This window comes from Puma concolor, chromosome E2, assembly GCF_028749965.1.
Source record: "Puma concolor isolate L17-30 chromosome E2, mPumCon1.1.hap2, whole genome shotgun sequence".
NCBI lineage: Eukaryota > Metazoa > Chordata > Mammalia > Carnivora > Felidae > Puma > Puma concolor.
Genome location: NC_141681.1, coordinates 18,352,911 through 18,375,951, shown reverse-complemented (window position 1 = coordinate 18,375,951; position 23,041 = coordinate 18,352,911). Strand labels below are relative to the sequence as shown.

Here is a 23,041-nt window from a genome sequence, read left to right as displayed (position 1 = left end):
TGAGAAACGTTCATACTGTTTTCTACAGTGGCTGCACAGTTTGCATTCTCACCAACAGTGCACGAGGATGGCTTTCCACATCCTCGGCAACACCTGTTGTTTCTTCTTGTCTCAAAACCAAGAGTTGGATGCTTAACCGACTAAGCCACCCAAGTTCCCCTCAGTGTAGTTTTGATTTGCATTTTCTTGATGATGAGCAATGTTGAGCATCTTTTCATGTGTCTGTTGGCCATGTGGATGTCTTTTCTTGTTTTTAAGTTTATTTATTTATTTTTTTTAGTAATCTCTATACCCAACCTGGGGCTCAAACTCACCACCTTGAGAACAAGAGTTGCACACTCTTCTGACTGAGCCAGCCAGCCGCCCCCAGTTCTTTTTTGGAGACGTGTCTGTTCACGTCTTCTACCCATTTTTATTTATTTATTTATTTATTTATTTATTTATTTATTTATTTATTTATTTATAGTTTATTTATTTTGAGAGCGAGAACAAGAGTAGGAGGGGCAGAGACAGAGGGGGGGACAGAAGATCCAAAGCGGGCTCATGAGCTGTGAGATCACCACCTGAGCTGAAATCAGACACTTAATCGACTGATCCACCCAGGCACCCCTTCTGCCCATCTTTAAATTGGGTTATTTGTTTTTTGGGTGTTGAATTGTGTAAGTTCTTTATATGTTTTCGATACTTTTTTTGTGGGAGGTGGGGGGTTGGCTAGAGCCAGGATTTAAGTTCAGGTACCTTCCACTATAGTATAACTGTACTACTTTGCCCCAGTGAAGAAGAAAACTGCAAAAGACAGTTTTAACTTGCTAATTAAGCAAGTTAACTTGCTAATTAAGCAAGTTAAAGAGGTCACTTGTCTAGTAACTGCAACTATCTACAAATGACTGAGAACAAGGTTAAATAAGCAAAAACTCTGGAAGTAATCATCTATCATAAAGCACACATACACAAAACACGTTTATAGAAGACCTCTCTAAATCTCCAAGAGTGTTGTGGAGTCACATACATGTGCTCACTTAACATACAGGAATACAGGCATTCCTATTTGAAAAAGGATAAGTACTGTGGTAAAATGGTATGATTTTGCACATATAGTCTACTATATATTGTGTGCATCTGCCTGCTGTTTTATCATATCACTTGCTGAGGGAATTAAAAAATACCTGTGCGTCATGAGTATTCAGATGTCCCTGATGTATTGAGGAGTTAGGGTGAAAGTACTGGTTAAAATTACATGCAGCTAGATTAAACTTTTTTTGATCTGTCTTTTTTTTTTTTTTCTTAATGTTTATTTGATTTGGAGCTCCTTGGTGGCTCAGTCGGTTGAGCGTCTGACTTTGGTTCAGGTCATAATCTCATGGTTTGTGGGCTTGAGCCCTGCGTTGGGCTCTGTGCTGACGGCTCAGAGCCTGGAGCCTGCTTCAGATTCTGTGTCTCCCTCTCTCTCTCCTCTTCCCCTGCTCACGCTCTGTCTCTTTCTGTCTCTCAAAAAATAGATAAACATTTAAAAAAGTATTTGATTTATTTTGAGAGAGAAAGGAAGACAGAGTGTGAGTGGCAAAGGGCAGAGAGAGAGGAAGAGAGAGAATCCCAAGCAGACTTCACGCTGTCAGCACAGAGCCCTATAGGGGGCTCAAACCACAAATCATGAGATCCTGACCTGAGCGAAAATCAGGAGTCAGACGCTTAACCAACTGAGCCACCAAGGTGCCCCTGATCTGTCTTTAAATTGACTCCCCATGAAGGGTGCCTGGGTGGCTCAGTCGGTTAAGTTCAGTCGGTTAAGCGTCTGACTTCAGCTCAGGTCATGATCTCTCAGTCCGAGTTCGAGCCCCGCATCGGGCCCTGTGCTGATAGCTCAGAGCCTGGAGCCTGCTTTGGATTCTGTGTCTCCATCTCTCTCTGCCCCTCCCCTGCTCATGCTCTGTCTCTCTCACTCTCAAAAACGAATAAGCGTTAAAACAGTTTTTTAAATTGACTCCCTTTGAGGTAATATGTGCTGGGAGTCATCTGTATATAATAGTCTGTCCTCACTGCTCTTGGAGAAACAAAATTACATAAAAATGTGTGCTCTCAAGTATCTTGTCTTTTGGGGAGATGGTAGTGTGCATGTAGATGAAGAGATAGTTCACACAGTAGGATCACACTAATGGTGAGAGGCTAGTGCAGATGGCAGTTGGATAGAGGAGTCACCCCTGAGTGGAGCTGTGGAAGGCTGCAAGAGGAGGAGGAATTCGGTCTCGGTGGGAATTATATAGAAAGGAAGGGAGATGCCAATAGTCTTTCACTTGTGAGGCATCAGATGTTCTGCTGCATTAAGCGTGTTCTCCTCTGCCTTCCATTTCTATTGTCAATCATGGGGCAAATAATAGTTTCACCACCTGGGTTGTTAAGAAATGTGCTAAGCAGAATTTGAAAGGGATTTGTCGATTTTAGTGAAGTTTTGTGTGTAAGAAATGGAGGCCATCTCAGCAATAGTTTTCCTAAAAAATATCTTTCTACGTTAAATATAGACCAAATTCTATCATTGAATTTGAATATGTTGTGGGGAAGGAGCTGGAAAATCTGATAATCTGTGTATAATGAAGATGTACCATACTTAATCTTGCATGCCATATTGCTTTGCACTTTGAGCATAATAAAAAGTTCCACACAAACTGTGAAGTCTGCTTTTAAATGTCACAAAGCATAGGCATTTAAATTGGTGATTGGGAAGAATCCATAATGCTGTCCATAAGGGCAGCATTTCCTGAAGTGTGATAGTGATGTAGTTTTACGTGGTACGTACAGTAACATTTCGAGGCTGCATAGTGTAGTGTAGTGATCAAGAGTTAACTTATCAGGAAGAGTGGCATTGTTTTGCATTTTTGCAAGTCTCTTTGATGTCTGGCTTACTAGAAGACGGCTGGATTTTTGTATTTGCTTTTCTGTTCAATCTGTCATGATAGGTTGTTTTGATTGGAACAGATGAAGAAAATCTAGACTCACATAGATATGTAGTTGGAAAAGGAAGAACTCAATAACCTTTTCAGAGAGTTGTATTTTTTCATACTGTACTAAAACTGAACGAGAGGTAATTTCTTAAAGGTTAGTTACGATATGGAATCTGTTTTTTTAATGGTTATTAATTTTGAGAGAGAGAGAAAGCACGCACATGCGTGCTGGGGAGGGGCAGCGGGAGAGAATCCCAAGCAGGCTCCACGCTATCAGCACGGAGCTCTACACAGGGCTTGTTTCCATGAACCGTGAGATCATGACCTGAGCTGAAGTCAAGAGTCAGACACTTAACTGTACCAGATGCTTAACTGAGCCACCCAGGTGCCCCTAAACTGAATGAACTTTTCACACTTGGTACACTCATGAGAGAATGAGACTGTAGGAGGCAAATAATGGCCTAGTATTAATATGAAAATAGTTTGGAACCTGCAGAGTCCCTGAAAATCTGAACCCCCTGAAAACTTGAGTCCCTGTACCCTGCTTTGAAAACTGCTGCTTTAGGGGATGCCTTTATTTTCAAGTAGATTTTGTTCTTCACCAGTAGAGGGCAGAGGAGACTACTTTATTAAGTGGCTCTTGAAAAACAAAGCTTTTGTTTGAAGTCACTTTGCTTCCCATGTTTGGGTTCAAAGATCTTATAAAGTTGCAGGAAGTCCCTGAGAGGTTGTTTAGGGATATTAATGGTTGGTGGTGATAAACTAGGAAAGCACTTATTTCCTATTTAGGTATATATTCGCTAAAGGAACCAGATATTCATGTTAGTGGGTCAGAACGCTTGCCCTGGACAATCTTAGAGAAGTACTGAAAAATTCTTACTTTTCTGATTCTCATTATTCTTTTTTTTTTTTTTTTTTAATTTTTTTTTCAACGTTTATTTTATTTTTGGGACAGAGAGAGACAGAGCATGAACGGGGGAGGGGCAGAGAGAGAGGGAGACACAGAATCGGAAACAGGCTCCAGGCTCTGAGCCATCAGCCCAGAGCCCGACGCGGGGCTCGAACTCACGGACCGCGAGATCGTGACCTGGCTGAAGTCGGACGCTTAACCGACTGCGCCACCCAGGCGCCCCTGATTCTCATTATTCTTAATGAGTAGTTTATGTTCCTTCCTTACAGGCATGACAAGATGTCTCAGACTCATACATTTCTTGCCCTGTTCTTGAAAACAGCTCTCTTTAAGGAGAAATGGTAGAGACCACAATATGGGTAATAGGCATATTCATTACCCCTGATGTCATTGCTTCCAGACTTTTTCAATTATTAGAGCTAGGAACTTTGTGGGTTTTCAGAAACCAAAACATAAATCTGTGGTTCTTACTGATATTCTTTTTTTTTCTTTAATGCTTATTTATTTTTGAGAGACAGAGAGAGAGAGACAGAGTGCGAGCAGGGGAGGGTCAGAGAGAGAGGGAGATATAGAATCCATGGCAGGCTCCAGGCTCTGTATGGTCAGCTCAGAGCCTGATGTGGGGTTCGAACTCATGGACCAGGAGATCATGACCTGAGCTAAAGTTGGGTGCTTAGCTGACTGAGCCACCTAGGTGCCCCAGTTCTTACTGATATTCTAATTACAATGAAATATGATGGAGTTTAAATTTTTTTAACATTTTGTTATGCAAATTTTCTTTCTTTCTTTCTTTCTTTCTTTCTTTCTTTCTTTCTTCTCTCTTCTCTCTCTCTTTCTTTCTTTCTTTCTTTCTTTTTAGAGAAAGAGAGACTGAGCAGGAGAGAAGGACAGAGAGGGAGGGGGAGAGAGAGAGAGAGAGAGAGAGAGAGAGAGAGAGAATGAGAATGAATCTAAAGCAGGCTCCATGCTCAGCACGGAGTCGGACATGGGGCTTGATATCACAACCGTGAGATCATGACCTCAGCTGAAATCAAGGGTCGGACACTTAGCCAACTGAGCCACCAAGGTGCCCCGAAAATTTTCAAGCTTATAGAAAAGCAGAAGGAATTTTACAGTGAAAACCCATATACCATGACCTAGATTCTTTCTTGATCACATATTTGTCCACCTAGTCATTCTTCTATATTTTATATTTTAATATTTGTATTTCTTTTATCTGAAAATATTGATTCCAGTGAAATTAATGTAATTATTTATTTCCTATATATACTTACATATATAAATATATGCTCACCCATTCACACACACACATGCATATAATATTTTAAAATAACAAATCCTGCATTACCACCATGAACAAACCTACTGGTCCTAGACTATTTTTATTTGTTGTCCTCAGGATGTATGAAGTTCTTTTTTTAAGATTTTATTTTGAATACAGTGCATGCAACGTGGGGCCCAAACTCATAACCCCGAGATCAAGAGTCACATGCTCCACTGACTGAGCCAGCCAGGTGCTCCTAAAGTTCTATATTTCAAGTCACTTGAAATAATTCTCTCCATTTATGCTTCTAACTTAGTATAGAGCAGGACTTTGCATACTTTTTCTGTAAGGGAGCAGACAGTAAATATTTTGGGCTTTGTCTCTGTTACAACTACTCAACTCTGCTGCTGTAGCTTGAAAGCAAGATAACATTTAAGTAAACGGACATGACTGTGCTCCAATAAAACTTTATTTATGGAAATAGGTGGTGGGCCACATTTGACCTGCAGATAGTAGTTTGACAACTTTGGACATAAAGTACAGAATTATTAGGTTTGTTTGTGTTTTATTTTTAGGAATTATTTTGAAAAAATTTTCATTTAATTGTTTTTTTAACTTGAAAAACATAGACAGGGTCCCCAAATGAAAACTCTAGAACTAGATCAATTTACCCCTAGCTCCTCCCCACTGTTTTCTTCTCTTTGTAGACAACTCATTTTACTTTTTACCTTGTTCTTTCACTGCCTTTTTGAAAATAAAAACAAATAATGTATTTTATATTCCCTCCCTTTCTTACACAAAAGGTAGCATATGATAGACATTCTTTTATACCTTACTTTTATTTTATTTATTTATTTTTTTTAAATTTTTTTTTCAACGTTTATTTATTTTTGGGACAGAGAGAGACAGAGCATGAACGGGGGAGGGGCAGAGAGAGAGGGAGACACAGAATCGGAAACAGGCTCCAGGCTCTGAGCCATCAGCCCAGAGCCTGACGCGGGGCTCGAACCCATGGACCGCGAGATCGTGACCTGGCTGAAGTCGGACGCTTAACCGACTGCGCCACCCAGGCGCCCCTATACCTTACTTTTAAATTTACTATGTCTTGGAGGTCACTACATAGTGGTTCATGGAAGTCTTCCTCTTTTACAAGCATGCCATTATATGGATATACCACTGTTTACTTCATCAGTTCTCTATTAATGGACATTTGGGTTGTCTCAGGTTAATACAAGAAGCACTACAATGAATAAACTTGTGTATATGTCATTTTGCATTTTTGCCTATGTATTTATCTGTAGTATAGATTCCTAAAAAGCAGGATTGCTGGGCCAAACGTTAAATATGTACGTAATTTTGCTAGATATTGCCAAATTGCTCTCTTCAGGAATGTACCATTTTAGTTTCTAAGAGCAATGTATGAGAGTGTGTGATTTCCCAAAACCTTGCCACATAATGTGTTATAAAACTTTTGGATTTTAGCCAGTTGATAAATGGGAAGTGCTATTTCAGTACAGTTTTAATTTACTTTTCTGTTATGAGCAAGGTTGATCATATTTTCATATTTTAGAAGTCATTTGCATTTCTTTTTCTATAAACTATTCATATCTTTTGCTCGTACAGTGTTTCATGCTCTCTTCACTTCAGAATACATTTAATGAGTATGTCATTAAATAATGTTCTGTGTAACTTTTTTTTTAATGTACTCTCCACACCCAATGTGGGCTCAGACTCACAACCCCAAGATCAAGAGTCAGATGCTCTACTGACTGAGCCAGGCAGGCGTTCCTCAACATTACTTGATGGCTGCAAATATTCCATTATTCATTCATTCAACAACTACTTATTATGAACAGCTACTACATATCAGACAGGCCTTGTTCTGGCAAGGAGAATATAGCAGTGAACAAAACGAGCAACATCCCTGTCCTTAAGCAGCTTTTTTTCTAGTTTATAGAGAGACAATAAACAATAAAATAAATATTATACATACATATAGTATGTTAGATATAGGTAGACTGCAATTTATTCATCCAATCTGTTATTGGATATGTATTTCTCATTTTACGCATTATAAGTAATGCGCTGTTGAGCACTCTTTTAGTTATTCCATTTTAATCCTTTCTAATTTGCTTCTTTAAAAAAAATTTTTTTAACAGTTTACTTATTTATTTTTAAGAGAGAGAGCCCAAGTGGGATATGGGCAGAGAGAGAGGGAGAGAGAGAGAATACCAAGCAGGCTCTATGCTGTCAGCGCAAATCCCAACAGGGAGCTTGAACTCACGAACTGTGAGATCATGACCTGAGCGGAAATCAAGAGTTGGTCACTTAACTGCCTGGGCCACCCAGGTGCCCCATTTCTAATTTGCCTCTTAGAAGGTATATTAACTTTCATTCTGAAGTGTTACTGCTTGTTTTCATTTACATTTTCAACATTTTATTACGGTTTTATAACTATAACCTTCATTTTTGCATTGTGGTAAAAAAAATTTTTTTTAATGTTTTATTTACTTTTGAGAGAGAGAGAGTGCAAGTTGGGGGTAGTGCAGAGAGAGAGGTCCAAACCAGGCTCTGCGCTGACAGTAGTGAGCTTGATGTGGGGCTTGAACCCACGAACCATGAGATCATGACCTGAGCTGAAATCGGATGCTCAACCAACTGAGCCCCCCAGGTGCCCCTAAAATTTTGTTTAATGTTTACTTATTTATTTTGAGAGAGTGCGTGTGCGAGCAGGGGAGGGGCAGGAAGGGAGAGACTGAGCCCTGCATTGTGTTGTTGTTGTTGTTGTTTTTAAGTATTTATTTATTTTTGAGAGAGAGGGAGAGAAGGGCAGAGAGAGAATCCCAAACAGGCTCCACATTATCAGCCTGGAGCCCGATTCGGGGCTTGAACTCATGAGCCATGAGATCATAACCTGAGCCAAAATCAAGAGTTGGACATTTAGCCGATTGAGCCACCCAGGTGCCTCTGCATTGTGTTTTTAATAGTTGTCCTGGGAAAATTGCAATGTATGTTCTTATTTTTTCACAATCTGCTTATAATTAATATTGTACTGCTTCACATAACACTTAAGGACCTTGCAACTATCAGGGTCATTTTATAGCTCCCCCTCCCCCACTTGGGATTTACGCTATAGTGTTCATGTTTATTATATCTGCATAAGTTATAAATCCATAATAAAACTTTATAAATTTTGCTTTAGAGTGGCACCTGGCTGGCTCAGTCAGTAGAATGTTCAACTCTTGATCTCAGGGTTGTAAGTTTAAGCCCCACATTGGGTGTAGAGATTGCTTAAAAAAAAAAAAAATCTTAAAATAAATTTTGCTTTAGACACATATATATGTATCTAAGGAAATTGAGGAAAAAATTAGTCTTTTATATTTATCCACATAGTTACCATTTCTGATGCTCTTCATTCCTTTCTGAAGTTCCCAGTTTCCATCTAGTATTATTTTCCTTCAGCTTGAAGAATTCCCTTTATCATTTGTCTGCTGGAAGTCAGTTCTCTTGATTTTCATTGATCTAAATATATTTACTTTCATTTTTGAAGATTATTTTTACTAGATATAGAATTCCGAGTTGACATTTTTTTTCTTCTGTCATACTTTAAAGATGTTTTTCTACCATCTTTTTAGCAGTCACTGTTTGTGGTAAGTTCACAGTCATTCACAGCATCATCCCTTATATATAATGCGTCATATTTTTCTGGCTGCTTCCAAGACTTTCTCTTTCTTTCTAGTTTTAACAATTGACTATACTATGCATATACGTGATTTTCTTTTTACTTATCCTGGCTCTTAGAGGGTACACATGGGCTGGGGATACAAATTTGGGAGTGGTTAGCTTATAGATGGTTTTTAAAGACATGGGCCTGGGGAAGATCCTTGAAGAGAGCACAGAATTCAGGATAAGCCCCAGGGAATGTAAAGACCTGGTAGAGGAGGAGCTGGCAGAGGAGGCACTGGAAGGATGGCCACTGAGGTGTCCCAGAAGCTGAGAGAGGAGAGTGTTTCCGTGCACCTGGGTGGCTCAGTCAGTAAAGTGTCCGACTTCAGCTCAGGTCATGATCTCGCAGTTCCTGAGTTCGAGCCCCACTTTGGGCTCTCTGCTGTCAGCACAGAACCTGCTTCGGATCCTCTGTCCTTCTCTCTTTTTGCCCCTCCCCCACGTTCTCTCTCTCGCTCTCAAAAATAGATAAACATTTTTTAAAAAGAGAAGAGCATTTCAGGGAGGGAGTTGTTAACTATGTCAGCTACTGCTGTGAGCATGTGAAGCACTCCTTCATCAGTAGAGGGCAGAAAAGACCATTTTAAGAAGGGTCGGGAAGCATTGAAAATAGATATTTTGGGTGTAGAGGTGATTGAATGAATCCCTCTGCACCTTGGGCCTGTATTTTGTGGTCTACCTCACTAGAGTGTAAGTATCATTAAGGGAAGGGACTTTGTTTTATTCAGTGGTTTATCTCTGGCACTTAGAACAGTTTGAATGACTCTACTGTGGTAACTATTCAGCCTTTTATTTTTCTGTTCTGCCTACAACTTAAGCCCACTAAGACGATAGACATGGCCTCTGCCCTCAGAACACACGGGGAATAGAAACCAACTAGATGAACCATGTTAGGTACCCTGTTCTAACTACATCCCAAAGTGCTGTGGGTAGGCAGAAAATGTAGTCTTGAATTCTGCCTAGGCTTGGGCAGCACAACTTGGGGAGGCTTTCCAGGGACAATGATATCTGAGCCAGGCCCCAGGGGATGAGCTGGGAGAGGGCAAGGCATTCCACATAGAGTACAGTTTGTTTCCCAGGTAGATAATCTTTTTTTTTTTTCTTCAAAAGCATCGGATTCAGGTTCACTACAGATCACAAAACATGATGTCCTGTTGGCTACTTTAAGCTCCAACCTGTCTGCTTTGGAGGACAAATTGCTGAAGGATCCTCACTGGAAGAAACTGAAACTCCTAAGGGATGAAATTGCTAATAAGGCAGAATGGCCACAAAACTCTGTGGATGTCACCTGGAGTTTTACCTCTCAAACTTTGTTGTTGCTGTTGTGCTTGAAGGAAACCATGATCCACCTTGCAGCTGACTTCAGTCCAGGTAAACCCAGCCTGAGGACTCCGGAAGCCGCTCCTGCCCTGAGCCCAGATACACTTAGCATCTCACAGCAGAAGACTGTCCAGTCCGTGTTGCAGTTTGTAGTCACCTTCGGTGTCTGCCCGTATCTCGTGCCTGGTGTGGGAGTCCCTTTGAGATGCAGGACCGCGTTTGGTGCCGTTGTTCAGGATGTGGTGTGTCTGAGCGCTCCTCCCGATGCGACCCGGAGACTCTACACCAGCTGCAGGATTCTTCTGAACATTGCGCATCACACTTCTCTGGGGAGCTTGATTTTCTGCCGCCATTTTGGGGATATTGCAGCAGGTCTGTGTCAGCTGGGATTCTGCCCCACCAAGAGAAAACCGCTAAAACCTGAGGAAGAGGTAAGCACAGATTGAGTGCGTGTCTTCGTGTCTGTGTGAATATTTGTGTGTGTGGTTATAAAAGACAACTCTTAGTTCTTTGGAAAAGGGCTGTTGGGAAGGTCTAGAATTCCTCTTGAATGCCAAAGCATATCTGTGGATAAATGAATCTTTTACAGGGCTGGGGCTTCATTTATTAGATGCCAGTCCTTAGCATGCCTAGACAGTCCATATAGCCTCTTTCTTCTTGTCATTTTGCAACAACTACTGTAGGCTATTTGTTTGAGCTTCTGTTTCCTTTTAATTAAAAATTTTTTCAATATTTATTTTTGAGAGCGGGGGAGGGGCAGAGAGAGAAGGAGACACTGAATTTGAAACAGGCTCCAGGCTCTGGCTGTCAGCACAGAGCCCAGGGCGAGGCTCAAACCCACGGACTGTGAGATCATGACCTGAACCGAATTCAGATGCTTAACCGACTGAGCCACCCGGGCGCCCCTCTTCTGTCTCCTTTTTAATAAAATGTGTATAATAATACCTGCCTTGGAAGGTGGTTGTGAGGATTAAGGATAATGTGTATAAAGTACCGAACCCAATCCCCAGTAGTGCTCATCAAAAAGTAATTACTACTAATATCGGTATTAAACTATTCATCTCTCCTTCATTAAGTCTTGGGAAGATTAAATGAAATGAAATATGTAAAGCACAGGGTATGCTGTATAATTCAAACGCTGTTTGTTGTTATTATTAGCTGTTAGGGGGACGTGGCTGTTTTTTGCTGACATAGTAAGGATTTGAGTACCTGGACTGTAAAGGTGCCGTGGAGGTTACAGAAGCATAAGACATTAACGGAGGAGACAGGACTCCTAAGTGCAACATAGCAGGGATCACTACTCTCCCATGAGAGGACCATCAACATAGGAGCCTTGCCAGAAGAAGCTGTTGAGATACAAATGTATTAAAAGTCAGCGCGGCTCACGTGTGCAGTAATTTGTTAGCGCTGCCGCCAGATTCACAATGCCTGCCCACCTCATTTCTCTCTGTGTCACCCTTCAAACTTATTTCTTTTCTTTTTAAAAAATTTTTTTATCATGTATTTATTTTTGAGAGACAGAAGCAGAGCAGGAGCAGGGGAGGGGCAGAGAGAGAGGGAGACAGAGAATCTGAAGCAGGCTCCAGGCTCCGAGCTGTCAGTACAGGGCCTGATGCGGGGCCTCAACTCACAAGCTATGAGAACATGACCTGAGCCGAAATTGGAAGCTCAACAGACTCGGCCACCCAGGTACCCCTATTTTTTTTTTTTTAAGTTTATTTATTTATTTTGAGAGAAAGAGCTTGTGTGAGCAGGGGAGGGGCAGAGAGAGAGAGAGAATCTGCACTGACAGTGCAGAGCCTGATGCGGGGCTTGAACTTATGAGCTGTGAGATCATGACCTGAGCTGAAACCAAGAGTCAGACGCTTAACCGACTGAGCCACCCAGATGCCCCCAAACTTGTTTCTTTTCTGTTTGTTCCCTTCTCTGTTCTCTCTCCTGCATATGTTCATAAACATTTGTCTAAAAGCTGTATCATCTGAGCAGTGACCTGAAATTATGAGCTTCCCTGGTGGCTTCCTGTTATGGAGAGCAGTGTGCTGTGCTCTTAGTACAGGGTATGAGTGATAGACGTTGCCATCCGTGCCTGCTGCCTCTACTTCTCTGAGGGGGCTCTGGGCTGCGAGGTCTTGTTACCACTACTGGGGCTAAGCAGTGCCCCGGAGTGTCGAGCAGGAGGGAGAAAAGGAAAGCACCCGGAAAGGACCAAGTAGGAAGGCACAAGAGGTTGACAGAAGGGGAAACACAGTGGTGTGTTATGAAGCTGGGCAAGTCCCAGCCCTAGGAGCTGCTCTAAGCAGTGCCCGTGCTTCAGATTGCTCCCTGGCAATGGGCACGACCCTGACTGCTTCACTGAGTTACCCAAAGGGGACAGCTGGGTTCAAGGGGACCCAACAAATAGAACCCCTCTTTGCTGACCAACTTCTGAACGAATTAAAAGACCGTTAATGGAGTCAGTGAAATGAAAACTCAAATTGTCACCGCTATTGCTCCTAAGTGCAAAGGTGGGGATATAGCCTTTTTTTAAATACTTTTTTTAAATTTTATTTCTTTAAAAAAATTTTTTTTTTAATGTTTGTTTATTTTTGAGACAGAGAACACAGAGCATCAGAAGGGGAGGGGCAGAGAGAGAGGGAGACACAGAATCCGAAGCAGGCTCCAGGCTCTGAGCTGTCAGCACAGAGCCCGACGCAGGGCTCGAACTCATAGACTGTGAGATCATGACCTGAGCCGAAGTCGGACCCTCAACCAACTGAGCCACCCAGGCTCCCCTTTTTTTTTTTTTATTTTAGAGGGAGAGAGAGAGAGCAAGCACGCAAGCCAGGAAGAGGGGCAGAGGGAGAGAGAGAGAATCTTAAGCAAGCTCCCACACTCAGTGCGGAGCCTGACGTGGGGTTCAAGCTCACGACCCTGAGATCGTGATCTGAGCTGAAATTAAGAGTCAGACTCTCAACCGACTGAGCCACCCAGGTGCCCCAGGGATATGGCTTAGTGTTGGAGACAGTTGGGCTTTCTAACAGTGCATTCCAAAGTTAGACACACTTCTTTCTCACCCAATTGTAAGGACTGCTGGAGGACGGCAGCACCTTCTGCCCTATGGCAAGGCTATGCCTCTGTAAAATGTCCAGCAAGGGGGAGCGGGGCAGAATGTGTACTTACTCCCAAGACACAGAAGAGGAACAAGCTAAGTGGTACATGCCAACACTCACCAATAAGTAAGTTTTTCCAAACTCACCAATAAGTTAGGTGCCCAAGATCTCCTGCCCAGAGGTGAGTGAGGGGATGGAGAGAGGGCCAGGAGAGTTTCAGTATTGTAACTTCCTCCATGTGGAACGGAGTCAAGAGGGGAAAGAAGCCTACCCTCCTCCCCTCTCCTCGGTGTTTTTGTACAGTATTGTAAAGCATTAGTTTCTATTGCCTGCTAAAGCTCAGTTCGTGTTTCCTTTAGGTTTTAACGGAAGAGGAAAGAACCTCTTCTAGGGAGGCCTTGAGAGACATCTTGGATCAAGTGTATCAACCCTTAGCAGTCCGAGAATTACTTATCCTCCAGGGAGGACCACCCCAGGTATTCAGACTTGGGGACTCTTGTGGGTGAATCGTTAATGATAATGTGCAGAATGTTGTCTTCTCTTGGGCAATGCACTAATCTAGTTGAGTCTTATTTCATTTTCTAGAGCATTAAGTGATTTTTGTAAAACTAAGTTACCCTAACCCTTAGGGTAATTTTTTTTTGAGAGAGTGAGTGTGCGTGTGCATGAGTGGTACACATGAGCACATGAGTGGTGGAGGGTGGAGTAGAGAAAGAGGGAGGGAGAGAGAGAGAATCTTAAGCAGGCTCCACGCCCAGCACAGAGCCCATCGTGGGACCCTGAGAACATGACGTGAGCTGACATCAAGAGCCAGAAGCTTAACTGACTGTGCCCCAATTTTTTTTTAAGATTCCACTTTCGTGTAATCTTTATACCCAACATGGGGCTTGAACCTACAACCCCAAGATCAAGAGTCACATGCTGTAACTGAGCCAGCCAGGTACTCTGCCCCTTGGGATAATTTGTAAGCATTTTTCTGTTAATGGAATGATGGCCACTCTTCCCAGGAATGTGGTCATTTTATTTATTTATTTATTTATTTATTTATTTATTTATGAAAAATTGTTTTTGACTGGAATATGTCAATTTTATTTAACATATATTTTATACATTCTGAAACTGGAACTCTTTTTTTTTTCCCCAAAAAAATTTTTTTTTGTTTTTTTAAGTAGGCTTCATGCCCAGTGCAGAGCATGCCCAGCGCAGAGCCAAATGTGGGGTTCAAACCCATGACCCCAAAACCAAGACCTGAGCCAAGATCAAGAGTTGGATGTTTAACTGACTGAGCCACCCAGGAACCCTAGAACTCTTTTTTTTTTTTGGGGGGGGGGCTGTTTGACAGTACGTTCTTCTGGTAGAAGTATTTTGACATCTTATTCTTTGTTTATTTTTTATTTATTTTTAATTTTTTTTACAGTTTCTTTTGAGAGAGAGATAGAGAGCGTAGGAGCAGAGGAGGGGCAGAGAGAGAAGGAGAGAGATGATCCCAGGCAGGCTCCTTACCGTCAGTATGAAGCCCGATGTGGGGCTCAAACTCACGAATTGCGAGATCATGACCTGAGCTGAAGCCAAGAGTCAGACGCTTAACCAACTGAGCCACCCAGGCGCCCCTGACATCTTATTCTTTGAATGGAATATCTGTAGTCAAGAAATTAAAATTAGGGCTATTATTGGGACTAATTTTACCTCCTTTGTTTGAAAAACATAATAGTATATATCCTGCTAGGCATAAGATAGTTCCTTTTTTTCCTTAAAAATAATTATTTTCTGAAATGTTTTAATCTGATAATGTAGATGGAGTAACCATTTAGCAATACGTTTAGTTTTGGATGTAGGTGAGTAAAGAGTGAGGAGCCAAGGGAATTAGTGGTAGGTCAGGAACTAGCTGAAGCTGGGTACAAAGATAGCTCTTTGATGAAGTCATTTTCATCTCATCCCTAGAATGTTACTGCCGCCTCCTGTTGGGCCCCTCTGGCCTCACGCTCTGCTTCTCTGCATGACTCCATAGTTTGCCAGATAAAACCAAATGCATTATAAGAGCGTGGCAAAAGCCAAGGCTCTGGTGGTCAGCCTACTGGGATTCAACCCCAGCATGCAGTTGTGTGAATTAGTGAATGTTTCCATCCCTCGGTTTCCTTACCGATTGGATAGTAACTCCTTGCAAGTCTCTTTTGAGATTATGTAGCAGGTATTTAACATAGCACCTGGCAAATCATAACCCTCTCAATAAGTGGTAATTATTAGTCCTCCTTAAATAAAAGAGGACAGGCTAGTTAGGGTTAAATGTGTCTGTCACTAATTTTTATGTTCACATAGTTCAATGCCATGGTTGACAGCAACATAGTTGACATTCTAGACCCAAAACAAGACCCCCAAGTCCATTGTGTTCATGGTGGCTCCGCAGAGCTCTCCAAAAGGAGTGCTTGAAGAAATTCAGCTCTTTTTTGAAACTGCCGTGCCACAGAGTCGGAGTAGCTGAGACCGTGGAGGCAAGGACTAGCATGTCCTCATACTGTCATGAACTGTACTCCTGGTGGTGAGTAATGTTCATAGGACTCTTATATGGAGGCCAGATTTGATTGGAAGGACTTCATTCAGAGACTGGTTATGTTAATTCTAAAAGAAATAAGTGTATATGTTTATATTATATACATATTTTAAAGTTTATTTATTTTGAGGTGGGGGAAGGGTAGAGAGACAGGAGAGGGAGAATCCCAAGCAGGCTCCTTGCTGTTAGTGCAGAGCCTGATGTGAGCCTCGATCTCATAAACTGTGAGATCATGACCTGAGCCGAAATTAAGAGTCAGATGCTTAACCAACTGAGCCACCCAGGTAACCCTCTAAAATCTGTATTTTATTCATTTGTGTGTTTGTGTATTTCTGAGTTTGCAATTTCACTTGTTATTTCATGGGAAGTTTCATGGCATTTCTACTTTCCTAGAAGGTGATGCTGAAGATTTTGTAGAAGAGAGTCTTTTTGGAAAAAAATGTTGCTCTTCAGAAGTCTCTTTATCACATTGTTTATTGTCAGTATGACTCAGTATGTATTTATATATTTTAATAATTTCTACATGTCCTGTCTATTTCACTGACATTCAATTCATACTTTCCCATTTTCAGTCCTGCACAGATGAAAAGACACAAGTTAGGTGTCGGGCCCCAGCTTGGCTTCGGCGTCTATGTGGGCAGCTGCTCTCCGAAAGGTTGATGAAACCCAGTGGTGTTCAGGCAGTAGTCCGGGGCATTCTGGAAGGAGCAGGTGGTAAGAAATAAAATGCTTCTGTTACTTTGGTATCCAGTTTCCTTTGAGTCAGGGTGAGTTATTGGTCTTTAGCATTGGACTATAAAACCTGATTCAGACTGAGATGCCTTTGTAGAGACTAAAGAGGTTAGATTTGGAGATTAAACCTTAATGAGCTTCTTTATCACAGAAACTCATTTTCTTGCCATTTTTCTAAAACAGACTATTTCTCTAAAATAGACTGTTCACATTCTTGAATAATATTGTTGGCTGTTTCAAATAACTTCTAATATCAGGGGAAAATATTGTGCAGAACGTTAAAGTAAAACCCAAAAGCAAATGTGAAATTCTCCATGGGAAAGGGCTTTGTGCCAGGGTGCTATGAGTACTTCACCTCAGGACTTAAAATCCAAGACAGTTCTCTGTAGCTGGAAAGACCTTACGGAAGTTTACTGTGGGATGAAGTTGTAGATTATTTCCCCATTTATATTCTCTAAGTCCTCGTGAATAGAAAAATGTTGATTATCATGCTAAGCGTGGTAGTAGTTTTTAATTTATATATTGAAAAAAAATTTTTAACAGTTTATTTATTTTGAGAGAGAGAGAGCATGCACGAGCAGAGGAGGGGCAGAGAGAGAGGAGAGAGAGAATCCTAAGCAGGCTCCGTACTGCCAGTGCAGAACCCAACTTGGGGTTCGATCTCACGAATTGTGAGATCAAGACCTGAGCCGAAATCAAGAGTCGGGTGCTTAACTGACTGAGCCACCTAGACACCCTATATTTATTTTATTTTATTTTTTAAATGTTTATTTATTTTTGAGACAGAGACAGAGCATGAACGGGGGAGGGTCAGAGAGAGGGAGACACAGAATCTGAAGCAGGCTGCAGGCTCTGAGCTGTCAGCACAGAGCCCGACGTGGGGCTCGAACTCACAGACCGCGAGATCATGACCTGAGCTGAAGTTGTACACTCAACCGACTGAGCCACCCAGGTGCCCCAGGCACCCTATATTTTTAAATACGTAGTTTAAAGAGTCAAATTGGTCTACAAGGCTAATGGAGAAAAATAGCGTCAGTCCTTGGGAACATTCCTGTCCATTTCCCTGCCTCAGAAGCAAGCATTTTGACTTCTTTTAGTGAGTTTGTTCTGGTCTTTACCGTTAAGGTGTTTGCAGAACCTTTTTAATGTTTGAGTTTTAGGCTTCATCTATCAACTTCTCACCATGTGTGGAAGAGGATTTTGTTCTCTTTCAAAGCCTTACCACCACCACCCCCAGGCATACTCCCATCTCCTAAATATTCATGTCTTAATTTTGGTGAGATCAATAGTTGGGGTTTGTATTCTTCTAACTATGTCATTACTATTTACAGCTGAGCTCTGTGGTATGCCATGACTACTTTTCTTTTTAAATTTTTAAAATTTTTTAATTTTAGTTTTTTTGAGAGAGAGTGCACACACATGCACATGGGGAGGGACAGAGGGAGAGAGAGGGAGAGATTCTTAAGCAGGCTCCACGCCTAGCATGGAGCCCTACGAGGGGCTCGATCTCACCACCATGAGATCATGACCTGAGCCAAAATAAAGAGTAGGACACTTAACCAACTGAGCCACCCAGGCACCCCACTACTTTTCTTTTTTACACAACTTTTGTACTTCTTGCAGTTAAATACCATATTTGTTTGTCTGCTTAGTGTTTCATTTATGTCTCACTAATCTGTTTTCAAATTCCCTTCCAGTTGTGTAAGTCTCCTTTCAAGATGTTCAAATACACCTGATGTTCTATTGGTTTGATCTTCTTGGAGACATCTCTCTCTGAGTCTTCTCTAATCTGGACTAGTTATCTTTCACATAGCAGACATGCTAGGATCTCCCTCCACCTTTATCCTGGTGATTCCTTTGCCTTTCTTTTGTGCTTAGTCCCTTATCTCGTGTATCCCATGCACATTTGTTTCCTATCGCTGATGTGACAATTTACCACACATTTAGTGCCTTTTTGATGGAAATGACATTTAAGCTGAACCCTGAAGACTGAGTAGGACTTTATTAAAGAGTGAGATGGGGCGCCTGGGTGGCTTGGTCGGTTAAGTGTCCGACTTCAGCTCAGGTCATGATCTCACGGTCCATGAGTTGGAGCCCCACGTCGGGCTCTGTGCTGACAGCTCAGAGCCTGGAGCCTGTTTCAGATTCTGTGTCTCCCTCTCTCTCTGCTCCTCCCCTGTTCATGCTCTGTCTCTCTCTGTCTCAAAAATAAATAAACGTTAAAAAAAAATTAAAAAAAAAAATGAGAGAAGAGTAACAGGCGGAGAGAATAGCACATATGAAGAAACTGATGTAAGAAAAAGCATAGTGTTTTTGAGGAGGCTTCAGTGTGGGTAGAGCATTGATCTTTATTCTGAGTGCAACGAGAAACCATTGGAAGGTTTTACAAAGGAGAGAGGCATGATCAAATCTACGTTTTAGATGTATTGTGAAGAATAGGATGGGTAAGAGCAGAACCAGGGAGATCAGGTAAGAAGCGTCATCTGAGAGATCGCGGTGGCTTGGATCAATGCAGTGGCAGTAGAAATGGAGAGAATGAATGACTGTAAGAGGTATTTATGAAGTAGCATTGCCAGAACTTAATGAAGGACTGGATGTGTGAGGAGGGAAGAAGAGAGACAGAAGAATCAGTCTCGACAGTGCGTTTCTAGTATGGTAAATGTACGTTGGTCCTGTCAGACAAAGGTGAGGTCAGAGTGGTTGGCAGACATTGATAGATTTGGTCTAGAGTGCCTGTAATGTTGCCTCTCCAGTTCTGCTGGCATTGGCTTCTAGGGGCAATGAAGTGAAAAATTATCAGTTACTTGCGAGAAGTTGCCACATGCAAATAGGTCCTTGCATCCTTTTTTCCAAAGAAAAGTTCGAGTTCACCCAAGGCCATGCAAATTGGAGAACTGCTCTAAGACACTTAGAACCCTATTTTTGCTATGAGCTTTTTTCCCCTCTGCTTATGCTTGTATATATTTTTTGTTATCTATTTAAATCTTGTTTCTTCTCAAAACCGATTTGAAGCAGTTTATATTTACTCACACATTTGCCATTTCTGATGTTCTTCATTTCTTTGTGTAGATCCGAATTTTAATTCAAATTTCCTTCTGCCTGAAGAACTTTAGCATTTTTTGTAGTGCAGATCTGCTGACAGTGAATTCCTGAAAAAGTCTTTATTTCACCTTCCTTTTTGAAAATGTTTTTGGTGTCATCATTGTCTCTGTTCTTTATAGGATATATCTTTTTTCCTCTGGTTGCTTTTAAGCTTTTTCTCCTTGTCACTGGTTTTTAGATATTTGATTACGATATTCCTTGGTGTGGGTGATTTTTATCATGTTTCTTCTGCTTCATGTTTCTTGGGCTTATTAGAGGTGAGAATTTATAGTTTTCGTCATATTTGGAAGTTTCTCAGACATTTTCTTCCAATATATTTTTCTATCCTCTCTTCTCTCTTTTTCTTTTTAACTTTTTTTTAAAAGTAAACTCTAACCCCTAACATGGAGCTTAAACTCATGACCCCAGAGATTAAGAGTCACATGCTGTACTAACTGAGCCAACCAGGTGGCCCTCTTTTTGGAATTTGAGTTATACCTAATATTATACTATAATGTGTCCTACAAGTTACTGATGCTCTATTTTTTCTTTTTGTTTTTTTTGTTTGTTTGTTTTTGTTTTTCAGTTTTCTTTCTGTATAATTTTGGTTAATTTCTATTGCTTTGTGTTCAGCTTTACTGATATTTTCTTTTGTAGGGTCTAATCTGCTGTTAATCCCATCCAGTGAGTTTTTCATTACAGATTTTTTTTTTTTTAAGTTTATTCATTCTGAGAGAGAGAGAGAGAGAGAGTACAGGTAAGGGCAGAGAGAGAGGAGAGAGAGAATCCCAATCAGGCTCTGCACTGTGCTGTTAGCACAGAGCCCAGCATGGGGCTTGAATCCACGAACCGTGAGATCATGACCTGAGCCAAAATCAAGAGTTGGAGGCTTAACCGAATGAGCCACCCAGGTACCCCGTATTTTCTTTTTCATTAATAGAGGTTCAGTATTAGTCTTTTCAAATATCTTCCATTTATTTCATCATCATGATCATTCTTTACCTTTTTGAAAATAGGGAATGCATTTATACTAGCTGTTTTAGTGTTTTTGTTTCCTAATGTTGTCATCTCTGTTTTAATGGGTCTGTTTCTATGATAGGTCCTCCGATTATGGTTCATACTTTCTTGCTTCTTTGCAGGCCTGCTAATTTTTTATTATTGAGATGTTATTCACATACCATAAATACACTTTTTTAAAGAGTACATGTCAGTGTTTTTTAGTATATTCACAAAGTTGTACAATCATTATGAAAATATAATTCCAAAACATTTGCACCATCTTCCTCCCCGCAAAACCTTCTGCTCATTAGTAATCACTCCCCATTCTTTCCTCCTCCAGCCCCTTGTAAGCACTGATCTAGTTTCTGTCTCAGTGGATCTGCCTATTTTGGATATTTCATCCAAATGGAATCATGCAATATGTGCTCTTTTTTGTTGGACTTCTTTCAGTTAGCATAACATTTTTGAGGTTTATCCATATTGTAGCATGAACAGTCTTTTATTCCTTTTTATGGCTGAATAATATTCCATTGTATGCATATGCCTGGAAATTCTTGAATGGATATTGGAAATTTATTTTATGTTGTTGGTTGCTAGATATTGTTGTATTTCTTTGTTAGGCTATATGCTGGGATGCAGTTGATTTTCTTAGGATCAGTTTGATCCTTTTGATCCTGGCTTTTAAGCTTTGTTACTGTGGGTCTAGAGTAGCCTTTAATCTGAAGTAATTTGGCCGCACTCCTGAGGCATAACCATTCTGAGATTTTACTTGATGCTCTGCATATTTGGAGGCCTTTCCATGCTCACTAGTGGGAACGATATTACACAGAAAGAAAAGAGAACTGAAACAAACAAACAAACAAACCCCCAAAATAGAGCTTCAGCCCTGTGTGAACTCAAGGGATTTTCCCCCTACTTCTTATTGGTGGTTCTTGCCCCAGCCTTGTTTTGTTTTGTTTTGTTTTGTTTTTTGCACATATGCATAGGTTATAGTCTGCCAAAGGTTTGAAAGAGGACTCCTGTGCAGATCTTTGGAGCTCTCTCTTTACATACCTCCCTTCTGGTATTTTATCCTGAAAATTCTACCTGCCTTGGCCTTCCTAAACTAGGGACTCTAAACTAGGTTTCTTTAACTCAAGATGCCAGACTTTGTTTCGGCTCTGCCTTCCTGTACTGAGGCCTTAAAATTTTCTCTAGATAGTAGGCTAGGATATTCATGGGGCTCACCTTGTTTGTTTTTTTCTCTCAGGGGTCAGTGTCCTGGGTCGCCTGTTGTCCAGTGTCTGAAAACCGTTGTTTATATATTTTGTCCAGTTTTCCAATAATTTAAGGTGGTAAGGTAAATCTGGTACCTGTTACTGCATAGCTTTGGTTTAAGGCAGTTTTATTGACATGATGCATATAAAGAGACATCATATCATCATTATCAAATAATAATAATAAAAGTAATAAGCACTGAGAGGAAGCTAGTATTCAAATTATGTGGACAATAACATTATCGTGATTAAGCTGCTACTTTTTCCTCTTAACTTTGCAGAAAGCAACGTCGAAAGGAAAATGCAGAGGGGTAGATTATCTTATGAAAGAAATAAACAGTTTTCAGTAGAGAAAAAACACTTTTACGCCAGAATTTTAAGGACCACATATGGGGAACTAGTAATGACTTTTTGACATCTCTGTCCATCTCTGACAGCTGGGGCGGCTGGCGGGAGTGATGCAGAGGCAATGGCTGCTGACTGGAAGAAGTGTGACTTGATTGCAAAGATCCTGGCCTCTTGTCCCCAGCAGTCTCTTTCACCAGAGGATTACTATCGAGATATCTGCCCCCAGGTAAACAGTTTTGTTTCTTTTCACTGTTGGAGGATTATCTGCTTATTCATGGAAATGACATTTAATGTTTCTCTAACGTGGAGGTGAAAGCAATGTAATATTTAAGTTTATTGTTCAGTGAGGGGCCTTGCTTTTTTTTTTTAATGTTGATTTATTTATTTTGAGAGAGAAAGAGAATGAGTGGGGGGAGAGGGGCAAAGGGAGAGAATCTTAAGTAGGGCTCCATGCTCAGCACAGAGCCCGACATGGGGCTCAATCATAACCTGGGATCATAACCTGAGCCGAAATCAAGAGTCGGACACTCAAGGGACTGAGCCACCCAGGCGCCCCATCTAATGTGGAGGTGAAAGAAATATAATATTTAAGTTTATTGTTCAGTGAGGGGCCTCGTGAATTAAGTGAATAAACACCTGTGAAAGAGACCCGCCTAATTGTTAGGTTTAAGAACGCCTCACCATTGTTAAATGAGTAGTTTAGCTTGCTCTCAGAGCTGGAATATGAAACTAAAATTTCATTGTGTTCATTATCTTTTCTGTGTGGTTTTAGCTTAAAAAAAAAACTGGTATTAAGTAAACACAGTAAATTAACATGGTATACAGTTTAAAA

At 41.0% G+C, this 23,041-nt stretch overlaps 1 protein-coding gene across 4 annotated transcripts in view; it reads left to right on the top strand.

Annotated features, from left to right (window-relative positions):
- The window catches only part of TANGO6 (transport and golgi organization 6 homolog), a 192,695-nt gene that overhangs the window by 3,391 nt on the left and 166,263 nt on the right, over positions 1 to 23,041 (top strand). For all 4 annotated transcript variants that reach the window (XR_015244733.1, XM_086689063.1, XM_086689062.1 and 1 more), the window contains exons 2-5: positions 9,947 to 10,587; positions 13,605 to 13,721; positions 16,366 to 16,507; positions 22,299 to 22,435. Coding sequence is in view for 3 of the 4 variants with exons in the window: in XM_086689063.1 (XP_086545189.1) it covers positions 9,947 to 10,587; positions 13,605 to 13,721; positions 16,366 to 16,507; positions 22,299 to 22,435 (1,037 nt within the window). In the remaining variant the exon portion in view is untranslated. The remainder of the gene's footprint in view (positions 1 to 9,946; positions 10,588 to 13,604; positions 13,722 to 16,365; positions 16,508 to 22,298; positions 22,436 to 23,041) is intronic.